General features: G+C 47.6%; 1 protein-coding gene across 1 annotated transcript; it reads left to right on the top strand.

Moving 5' to 3' along the window:
* Nucleotides 1-2,614: 2,614 nt before the first annotated feature.
* Nucleotides 2,615-3,139, top strand: LOC131590668 (olfactory receptor 14J1-like; the record flags this gene model as incomplete). The annotated part of the gene is made up of 1 exon (XM_058860930.1): nt 2,615-3,139. A coding segment is annotated over exon 1 (525 nt), but the record flags the coding sequence as incomplete, so codon positions are not given.
* Nucleotides 3,140-11,329: the final 8,190 nt, after the last annotated feature.

The following is an 11,329-nucleotide window of genomic DNA, read 5'->3' as shown; positions in this document are numbered from 1 at the left end:
GGTGCTGAGAAGTGCCTGGGGCAGAATCACTGCCAGCCCTTGACACAGGAAGCCTCTGGCTGCAGGACAATGCAGCTGCAGCTCCTGCAGGCATCTCCTCAAGCTGGAACATGCCAGTGCCTCCAGACTCTGTGAGTACATTCTCTGCCTGTCCCTTGTGTAGAGCAGCCAGGGGTGCCCAGGGCTGTCCTGCAGAGCAGGGTCCTGCAGCCCAGGGCGCTGTGCTGGGGCAGGGACTCTGCTGCCTGCCAGGGACAGCTCTCAGCCGGCCCGGGGAGCTGCTCCCAGCGCTGGGGAGAAGCTGTGGGGGGAAGGAGCCACCCTGAGCAGGGCAGGGGCTGCTGCTGAGAGGGGCTGTGTGGGGCAGGGCTGCTCCCAGCTCCAGACCTGCCTGGACACAGCTCCGGAGGACACTTCCCAAAGGAAGGTGAGACTGGGATTGCTGTAAAGATCAGGAGATTTCCTGAGACTGTTTTCAATTTCTTTCTTTAAGCAGGGTGGGAAAGTTGCAATGATGAAAAAAGGATTTTTACTTTTTATATATTTTTAATTTATTTTTAGATCTGTCAACTATTACTGTATAGTTATAAAATCATAATTCTTATGTAACTCTATTAAACTACAATTATATACTTCTATAACTATTATCTTGATTTAGCTCTAGTACATTTCCTAACCTTTCTCTTAGATTTTAGAACAATAAACTGACCCTCTAAATAGATTTCTGAAATACTGTATAGTCTTATCATCAGAAAGAGGAGCTACAAGAAGAACATTTTGGTTTTTAACCAGAATGTGAGCAGTCATAACAAAAAGTGGGGCAAAGAAACCCTTGGACCTACTCCAGTGGGTTGAGTGAGGGGTGTGTAATTGGGGCAATGGATCTCCTATTGAATGTTTCTGGTAAATATCCTAATTAATCAACCTTAATAAATTGTTGAAATAAGGGGCCGGGTGTGCCATATCCCCACTGGGACACCTGGAAGCTTCCAATAAAGCTGGTTTTTACTTTACTGTTCTAACACTGTTGCAAAAAGTTTTTGGATTTTTTTTTTTCTCTTTTGATTATAGACAACAGGGTGATGAGAGAAGCAGAAGAGGAATTGTAATCCCAGAATCACAGAACATTCTGAGTTGAAAGGGACACACCAGGATCAGCAAAGTAATGTTGGAACATTTACAGAGATGCCAGAATTGTAACTTTGGGTGCTCAGTCTCTCTGCTGGGAGCCTCCTAAATGGCCTGAATGCACTGCTCTGCTATTGTCATTGTTACCTGGGGCTCTCAGGGAGCCTCTGGCATCTGCAGCAGCTGAGTCAGGCCCTGCCCTTGGGATTGCTGCCAGGCAGGTGTGTCCATGGGAATGGGGTGTCCCAGCTTCCCTGTGACCTGTGGGGCTGTGGGCAAAGCAGTCCATGGGAAAGGGGAATGAGCTGAGCCCCTCCCTGAGATCCCATCATGGGCACACCTGGGGATCTCCTTGCTGTGTCCTTCCAAGCTCTGAGCTGCCCTCCTGGCTGCAAATCTGTGCCAGAGCCTCTTGGAGTTCCCTGAATGTCCCACGGGGAAGGGCAGAGATGTCACAGCTGAGGAAATGCTGTTGGCTTTGCCAAGGGAGCTGTGAGTGTCCTTGGCAGAGGAGGGTGCTGAGACCTTGCCCAGAGACCTTTAGAGAGGGTGAGACATTCAGGGATCCCTCTGCCCTGGGCAGGGTCTGGTTTATGCCAGGGTGACACAGGAGTGTGATTGTGCTCTGATTCCAGCCAAAGATGCAAACCCAGAGCAGTTGGGAACAAGCCCATCCAGCCCCTCACCTTCCCTAAGCCACAGGGAATCCTTTGCCTCTCACATCTCTCAATGGCCAACTCTGAGTGCAGAAGAAAAGCTGGGGATTTCTGACCTCAGAGAACCAGAAATGATGTGTGGGCAGGAGAACAATTCCTAAAACCAACTCCTGCCTTATTTAGAATTGTGTGTGCAGATGCTACCAAGCTCTTCTGCATTAGGAGTGATTCCCCTGGCATATCCTGAATTTCCAGCCTTGTCCCTCTGCCACATGGCCACAAACCCAGGGCAGCAGGGCAGGGATGGCTCCTGGAGAGCCCCCAGGCACAGGCCTGGCTGCTCCTGGCACACCCAGCACAGCTGGAGCTCAGGCAGGGACCTGGGTGAAGGTTTCCCCAGAGCAGGAACAAAGGTGAGTCCCAGCCTCTCCTGACTTGTCACTGTCCTTTTTCCATGAACAGGTCCCCATGTGCAGCCACAGCAAATGTCCAACAGCAGCTCCATCAGCCACTTCCTGCTGCTGGCATTGGCAGACACGCGGCAGCTGCAGCTCCTGCACTTCTGCCTCTTCCTGGGCATCTCCCTGGCTGCCCTCCTGGGCAACATCCTCATCATCAGTGCCATAGCCTGCAGCCACCACCTGCACAGCCCCATGTTCTTCTTCCTGCTCAACCTGGCCCTCAGTGACTTGGGCTCCATCTGCACCACTGTGCCCAAAGCCATGCACAATTCCCTCTGGGACACCAGAGACATCTCCTACACAGGTTGTGGTGCACAAGTATTCTTTTATGTTCTCTTCACTACAACAGGGTTTTCCCTCCTGACCATCATGTGCTATGACCGCTACGTGTCCATCTGCAAACCCCTGCACTACGAGACCCTCCTGGGCAGCAGAGCTTGTGCCCACATGGCAGCAGCTGCCTGGGCCAGTGGCTTTCTCTATTCACTGCTGCACACAGCCAATACATTTTCCCTGCCCCTGTGCCAGGGCAATGCCCTGGACCAGTTCTTCTGTGAAATCCCACACATCCTCAAGCTCTCCTGTTCACACTCAAACCTCAGGGAAATTTGGCTTCTTGCTGTTAGTGTCTGTTTAGCACTTGGCTGTTTTGTGTTCATTGTTTTCTCCTATGTGCAGATCTTCAGGGCTGTGCTGAGGATCCCCTCTGAGCAGGGACAGCACAAAGCCTTTTCCACCTGCCTCCCTCACCTGGCCGTGGTCTCCCTGTTCCTCAGCACTGCCTCATTTGCACACCTGAAGCCTCCCTCCATCTCCTCCCCATCCCTGGATCTGGCAGTGTCAGTTCTGTACTCAGTGGTGGCCCCAGCCCTGAACCCCCTCATCTACAGCCTGAGGAACCAGGAGCTCAAGGCTGCAGTGTGGACACTGATGACTGTATGGTTTCAAAAACATTAAAGAACTGGCCAATTTCTGCAAATCACTTGTAATAAAAGTCATCTTTGATACTTCTTGTTAGTTTTGTTGTGGGGTTTTTTCTCTTTCTTTCTGTTTTTCCATATTTTCCACAAAAAAAATTGTCATTGTGCCACTTCTCATTTTGTTTCTCTATAGCTTCCCTGTGGCCACAGACTGTGTCCATGAGGGGCTGCACTCTTGGTGGCTTTAAAGGAACTAAAGCATCTCCCAGCAAAGTTTTCTCCAGAGATCTCCCTTTTGTTCCCTTCTCTGGAGCTGCAGCAGCAGTGTCTGTGTGCAGAGCTGGGGCAGATCAGTGCTGGCACAGCAGCTGTGCCCAGGAGCAGCAGCACTTGGTGTTGCCAGTGCTGTTCCCGTGTCTCTGCCCCGCTGCCCTCCTGGCCCTGGTGTTGCTGCAGGGCCTGAGTGCTCTCGGGGCCGGGCACAGCCCTGGGGGTGGCAGTGCCGGGGCTGCAGCAGGGACAGGCCATGGGCACTGCTGGGGCAGCGCTGACGCCTCAGGGCAGGGCCTGGGGGCTCCAGGCTCCTTGTCCAGGCCCTCTCAAGAACACGGCCAGGCCAAAGCTCAGCACAGAAAACCCCCGTGAGCAGCCCCAGGGTGGCCGTGGGCAGGCTGGGGGCAAACAGCATGGCTGGGGCTCTGCAAGGTCCCTGGGGGAGACGGGAAGGAGCAGCAGAGCAGGGGCTGATCCATCCCCACTGCGCTGGACACCCCAGGGCAGTGTCCCAGAGCGTCTTCATGGAGCTGCCAACAACATCCCCCCTGTGCAGCCCTGGCCTCTCCCCCAGCTCAGAGAGGTGCCGCATCCTTGCAGGCACAGCCACGGCAGCACTGGCTCAGGAGCCCCTGTTTGCACTGCCCAGAGCAGGCGTCAGCACCCCCATGGTGCTGCTGTGGGGAGATGAACCTGAGGGAGCACAAATGCCATCAGCCCCTGGGGCCAGGAAGGGCTGGGGGACAGGAGGGAAACCACTCAGGGCTGTTGTGGCCTCTGAAGCCACACAGAAAGTTTGTTCCCATGAGCTGTGAGTTTCCTGTGCCACTGCAGACGTTGTTGCTCAGAGCCAGGGCTGCCTGGCAGACACCCCCAAACTGCCCTGAGCATTTCCTTTGCTTCTCCTTTGCTTTCTTTACTCTTCCTGATCCAGATTTCTTCCTATTGCCCACCTCTGTTCCCTCCCCTGCAAACAGCCCATCCCTGTTTGCCCTTTCCTCTCTGACCCCACTCCCCATTTCAGTTCCCCAGTTGGCACCATGGGAACGTCCCCTGGGGAGCAGGATCATCCTACAAGTGCTTCAGGAATTGTCTGCAGGGTCCTGCAGTGCCTTGTGCTGCTCCCTTGCCAGAGGCAGCACAGGCCAGGGGGGCACATCTGGGCTGCTGTGTCTGGCTGTGGGGCTCCCTGTTCTGGGCAATGAGGAGGAGCTGCAGAGGCTCTGCAGGACTGACAGGATGGGCTTTGGGGCCTGTGTGGAGAAGCTGAGGGACCTGGGCTGCTGCACCTTCTGAAAAGGATGCCCAGGGCTCATCCTGCACCTGCTCCAAGGGTGGTTTAAGGTAATCATGAAATCAGCAAGGTTGAAAAGACCTTGGGCATCATCAATTCCAACTTCTGCCCTGACATCGCCTTATCTTCCCTGAGCCTCCTCTTCTCCAGGATAAACAACCCCAGGTCCCTCAGCCACTCCTCACAGGATTTGTGCTCCAGATCCCTCATCAGCCTTGTTGGCCTTCTTCGGTGTCATGGGGTGACTTTACCCTTAAGATAGCTTTGGGAGCTGGGAGGAAGTTGAAGCTGCTGGTGACTGATGGGAGTCTTTTCTCCTGACCAATTCTCGGTCATTTCTAGAAATTGACAGCAGTTTTGACCATTGAAAAGTGAGATCAACTTGTGAACACCACCTTGAGATGTAAATATGTAAAGCTCTGTTGTTCTCTTTGGTTTCTGGCTTCTGACGAGGTAACAGGCTCTGTCTCGGCCTCCTCCCCCCCTCCAGGCCGGACAAGGCCGCAGAGGGCGGGGGGGGAGAAACGGAGCCGGCCGGCCTGGCTTGGTTTGCAGTTTCTGCTGCTGGACTGAAACCTGACACCATGAACATCTGCAGCTTTCCCAGACTTTAACTCTTTTACTACCTGGATAAAACATACAGATTACTCCTTTTTCCCAGAGAGACAGAGAGAGAGAGACAATCAACATGAAAAACACATCATAAAACTATCAACGACAGTGAAGAAAAGAGTTAAGTTTTAGATGAGGAAGAGAGAATAAGGAGATGCTTTAATAAAGCTGAAATATTTTTTCTGTTAAAGTTATGGAGATGGAAAATAGTGTTCTGAAAAAACTCCTTTAATTCATGACAGAGTATATTGGGAGGAATGGAGTGTTCAAAGTGTGGATTTTGAGCAAAAGGGATAGTAATAGTGATACAGCGAGGTGCTGGAACTGAGTAAAGCAAAGATTTGAGGCGTTGAGGGCAATGAGAAAACTGTTTTTCCAGGGAAGCTCACAGAGACAGATGAAGAGAACTTTTGCCTTTGAATAACTCATCCTTAAAATGACATCCCTAGACTCATGGCCCATACACACCTCAGAGTGATGTGAAATGGGAGGAGTGAACTGATGACAGATTTTTCCGGGCAGTTGGCATCAGAGAAATAGAAAGCTATAACAGAAATAGTTTTCTCGTAAAAAACTCCATAGGTTAACAGAAGAAGACTTCTGTTTCTCTACAGAGGGTGATGAAAACACTCCAGCAAGAATTAGGACTGTTTTAAACACCAAAGTTCCAAAGTTTTTGTCTCTACGTTGTCATGTGAACAAGGGAATGGTGGGTAGTGGGGGATAAAAGGGTTGTTCTGGAAGTTTATTCTGGTGTCCTTATACTTGTAGTTTTGTTAACAAACTTTCTTTATTCCTTTGAAGTTTTTTTGCCTGTTTATTTGTAGAAGAAAAGGAACAAGAATGAACTACACAACATATTTACATTGTAAGAATATTGGTAACAACAACAACAACAAACTATGGAACCTATTTACCTAAGAACATATCTAACAAAACTACATGAAACGTATTTACAGAACACTTAAGCAAACTCTAAAACATCTATGTGAACACAACAACTGTAAAACGTATATACAGCAGGGTGGCATCTCTGTCTGGGATGTGCCTCAGTCCTGGAAGAAAACCAAGTAGCACGGTCAGTGCAGTCAGGCATGGAGGGGTGTTCCATGTGCTGCCAGGCTGGGACACTGGCACAGGGGGACTCTGCTGCCAGAAGTGAGCCTGGCTGGGGCTGGGGGCTGTGGCCCAGGCACTGGAACAGGGCTTGTGTGGCCCAAAGCAAGGCCAGGCCAGGCCAGGGATGGCCACCAGAATCCAGTGCATGGGCTAGCGTGTCCCTGAGCAGGGAGTGCCCAGCCCAGCCCCAGCCTGGCAGCAGGGGACCCACTCTGCCTGTGGGGAGCACCTGCCTGCTCTGCTGCTGGCATCGGTCTTCATCCCAACACCATGTCCTCCTCCTCGTCTCCCATGTCAATATCCATCTCCTCAATATCATCCTTTATGTCCACCTCCATTTCCTCCTCTGTCTCATCCACATCCACTTCCATCTCTTCCTCTCCGTTGTTCTCTCCATCCACCTCCATTTTCTCTTCACTATTAATTTGTGTATCCACCTCCATCTCCTCCTCTGTGTCTGTGACAGCCTGCAGAGGTAGCAAAATCTCCGAGTGGGGTCCCTTTCCCACACTGTCCCACACAGCTCCAGCCCACCCAGGCAGCTGCGGGGTGTCCACCTCCGTGGAATAGTACCATACCTTCTTTGGAGCAAATGCAGACATCGTGCAGGGATGGAGAGCAAAATGCACACAATGGGGAGCTTTAGGGACTGCTGGGGGTATGAGGGAGCAGGTGACAACAAGGTGACAGGGGTAGCCTTGGAGCAGGGTGAAGAGCGTGCTGACACAAGGAGCCAAGGGTTGTGTTGTGGCCGTTGCTGGATGCTGGAAGTTCTAGCTGGAGCGTGCACTGTGACATCACTGCCAGGAGTCCAGGCCCAGGCTGAAGTGGACAAGGGAGATCCTAGAATGATGGAATCCCTGGGTGGCTGGGCTTGGAAGGGACCCTGAAGACCATCTTGTTCCAAGCTGAGCAATCTTCCCCCAGAACAGGTTGCTCAGAGCCCTGCTCCCAGTTGGCCTTGGATGTTGCCAAGGATGGAGCATCCCCAGCCTGTGTGCACAGCCTGGGCCAGTGCCCCAGCAGCCTGAGTGGAAAAGAGCAGCTTCATTAGATCCAACTTCAATCTCACTCCTGCAGTTGAAAGCCTTCTCCTCTCGGTGCCCATCTTTCCTAGAGCTGCAGGGAGGCCTCCCCAGCACCTTCTCTTTCCAGGCTGAGCATCCCCAGCCCCACATGGACACCAGTCCGACGCGTTGGGGTCAAGGCTAAAGGGTAGCAAAGAGCATCAGGAAGTGAGAGATGGAAGCTTTGTCGCTCTGAAAACTCAGCTTCTGAGCTTGCTAACATGGTTTTCTAAAGACTTTCCCAGGACAGTAACTGTAAACATAGATATGTGTGCATTCTTTCTGTTACACGTCTTGTGATGGGCATCTCTCATGGCCAGTGCAGTGAAAAAGTGTTATCCTGACCATCCAATCCCTGGACGTGGTCAAAAGCCTATAAATCCTGGGAGGGAAAATAAACTCAGCTCTTCTTTTCACCACACCTCGACCTGTGTCCGTGTGATCTATTCATCTTCAGCGGTAACAAAGCTTTGCCTCTAAATGTAGAAAATCAATAAAAGTGGAGGGGAAAATGGTGGGACTCTGGCTCTGTTCTAACTGGGGAAGATTTTCTTTTTCTTCTTTTTTGTCGTGCTGCCACAAGTTTGGTTGTTTGAAAGGAGGTTTGGCAAAATATCCATTGTCTTCTCCATTGGTGAAACACTGAGCAATGTCTGGGCAAGCTGAAGATGCAGAGCAAAACCTGCAAATATCTACTGGTGATCTTGATCCTGGGGAATGCAGCTAAAGCCAGCCAAAAGCAATTTCTGGAAAGTCAAGCCTGGTTTACGTTTTCTGGAGTTTGGCTGTGCCAACTTCACCAGTCATTTATAAAAAAGGAAAAAAACTCAGACCAAAACAGACAAAAACACAAACAAGCAAACCCAAAGAAACCAATCAAACAAATGGATAAAAAACCCCAAATCAAACCAAAGGCAATGAGAAGTTAGGATTAGTTGTAAGGATATCACAGCAGGTGAATGGCTGCCTCCTACAGGATCACCATCCAAAGCCACCTAGAACAACTTCTCCCAAATATATCCAACGGGAGAAATCTAAAAAGTGATCCATGGCAGCTTTGGGGGCAGCTCTGCTTTGTGGTGGAGGATGAGCATGCAGTGGTACAGATGCAGCATTGCCCACCCTCCAGGCTGCTGTTTGCTCTGCTGAAAGACTCTTGCAGGACTGTGGCCCCTCTCCATGCAATGGAAATCATTGCCACAGCTCTCAGTTGAGGCACTGGCATTTCCAGAGCCAGATTCAGGCACAATCCTGCTGCCTGCTGAGCATCTGGGAAAGATCCTGGGCATCTTCAGGCCTAGAAGCACAAACCAGCTCAGGCTCTTCCTGAACTGGCTTTTCAGGGCAGGTTTCCATATCTCTGCAAGATTTGTTCATCCCTCAACACGTCTGACTGTTGATATATTTTATATATTAGTAAAGGCCTGTCTGCACAAACCAGCCTTTGAAATAAGTTGTGATATTAAGGGCTAAAGTCCTTGAAACCTTCCTGCAGAAGAGAGAGTAAAGCAAAGCAATATCCTTGTGTATAAGAGAAAGAATGTAAACCTGTGTGTATTAGCCAATAGTAATTTGCTTAGCCTGCGGACCCTGTAAAACCCTATAAAAGTGTGCTAAAGATAGAAATAAACGATGTTCACTTTTACTTCTGTGAAGAGTGGTGAAAATGCTGGCGGTCTCTCAATACAAAATTTCAGAAACATCCCACAAAATCACCTCAATATCCCACAAAATTGAAAACAAATCCAACAAAATTCCAGAAACATCTTACAAAATAACCTAAATCTTCTCAAAAGGCTACCAAATTCCAGAAACATCCCACAAAATCTCAAACATATCCCACCAAATTCCTCCAACATACCAGAAAATTCATTAAATTTTCTCAAAATTCTCACAGAATTCCAGAAAAATCCCACAAAATTCCCTATATACTCTCAAAACCCTGCAAATTCCAGAAACATCCCTCAAAATCTGCACAAATTTCTACAAAATCTAAGAAAAATTCCTCAAAATTCTTGAACTCTCCTCAAAATCCCTCAAAATTCTTGAAAAGCCCCACAAAATTCCAGAAAAAACCCACACAATTCCCTAAGTCTTAAAACCCTTCCAAATTGCAGAAACATCCTAATAAATCTCCTCAATATCCCACAAAATTCAAGAAAAATCTCACAAAATTCCCTAAATCTTCTCAAAACCCCACAAAATTCCAGAAACATCCCACAAAATCTCCACGAATTTCCACAAAGTCTAAGAAAAATCTCTCAAAATTCCTCAAGTCTCTTCAAAATCCCACAAAATTCTTGAAAAGCCACATAAAAATCAAGAAAAATCCCACAAAATTCCCTAAATATTCCCAAAACCCTACCAAATTCCAGAAATATCCTACAAAATGTCCTCTATATCCCTCAAAATTCCAGAAAAATCCCACAAAACTCCAGAAAATTTCACAACATTCAGAAAAAATCACACCAAATTCCAGAAACGTTCAAAAAAATTGTTTAAATTATCCCCAAATCTCACAAAATTCCAGAAGTATCCCACAGAATTCCAGAAACATCCTACAAAATTCCCTAAATATTCCCAAAACCCTACCAAATTCCAGAAACATCCACAAAATTTCCTCAATATCCCTCAAAATTCCAGAAAAATTCCCAAAAACTGCAGAAAATTCCACAACATTCCAAAAAAATCACACCAAATTCCAGAAATATCCCACAAAATTCTTTACATTTTCCCCAAATCCAACAAAATTCCAAAACATCTTACAAAATCTCCACCAATTTCCACACAATCTAAGAAAAATCTTGCTAAATTCTTCAAGTCCCCTACAAATCCCACAAAATTCTGGAAAAGCCCCACAAAATTCCAGAAAAATCCCACAAAAAATTCCCTAAATCCTCTCGAAACACAACCAAATTTCAGAAACATCCCATAAAATCCCCACAAATTTCCTCAAAATCTAAGAAAAATCCCTCAAAATTCTTCAACTCTCTTCAAAATCCCACAAAATCCCACAAAATTCCAGAAAAATTCCCTAAATCTCCATCAATTCCCACAAAATCTAAGAAAAATCTCACAAAATTCTTCAAGTCCCCTCAGAATCCCACAAAATTTCAGAAACATCCCACAGAATTCTTAAAATTTTCTCAAAATCTCACAAAATTCCAGACAAATCCCACAAAATTCACTAAATCTTCTCAAAACCCCACAAAATTCCAGAAACATCCCACAATACTCTTAAATTTTTCCCAAAATCTCATAAATTTTCTGAAAAAACCCACAAAATTCCCTAAATCTTCTCAAGACCCTACCAAATTCCAGCAACATCTCACAAAATCTCCAACTATTCCAGAAAAATCCCTCAAAATTCTTCAAGGCTCCAGTAAATCTCACAAAATTCATGAAAATACCCACAAAATTCCAGCAACATCAAACAAAATTCCAGAAACATCTCACAAAATCTCCACCAATTCCCACAAAAGCTAAGAAAAAACCCTCAAAATTCTTCAAGTCTCCTTAAACTCCCACAAAATCCCATAAAAATACCACAAAATTCCAGAACAATCCCGCACAATTCCCTAAATCTTCTCAAAACCCTACCAAATTCCAGAAACATCCGTCCAAATCCCCACAAATTTCCACAAAATTCCAGAAACCTCCCACGAAATTTTTGAAAAGCCCCTCAAAAGTTCCACAATAATCCTTCAGAATTCCTTAAATCTTCTCAAAACCGTACCAAATTCTAGAAACATGCAACAAAAGCTCAACAAATTTCCACAAAATCTAAGAAAAATATCAT

Source organism: Poecile atricapillus, chromosome 34, assembly GCF_030490865.1.
Source record: "Poecile atricapillus isolate bPoeAtr1 chromosome 34, bPoeAtr1.hap1, whole genome shotgun sequence".
NCBI classification, from domain to species: domain Eukaryota; kingdom Metazoa; phylum Chordata; class Aves; order Passeriformes; family Paridae; genus Poecile; species Poecile atricapillus.
This window is presented reverse-complemented; position numbering and strand designations above follow the sequence as displayed.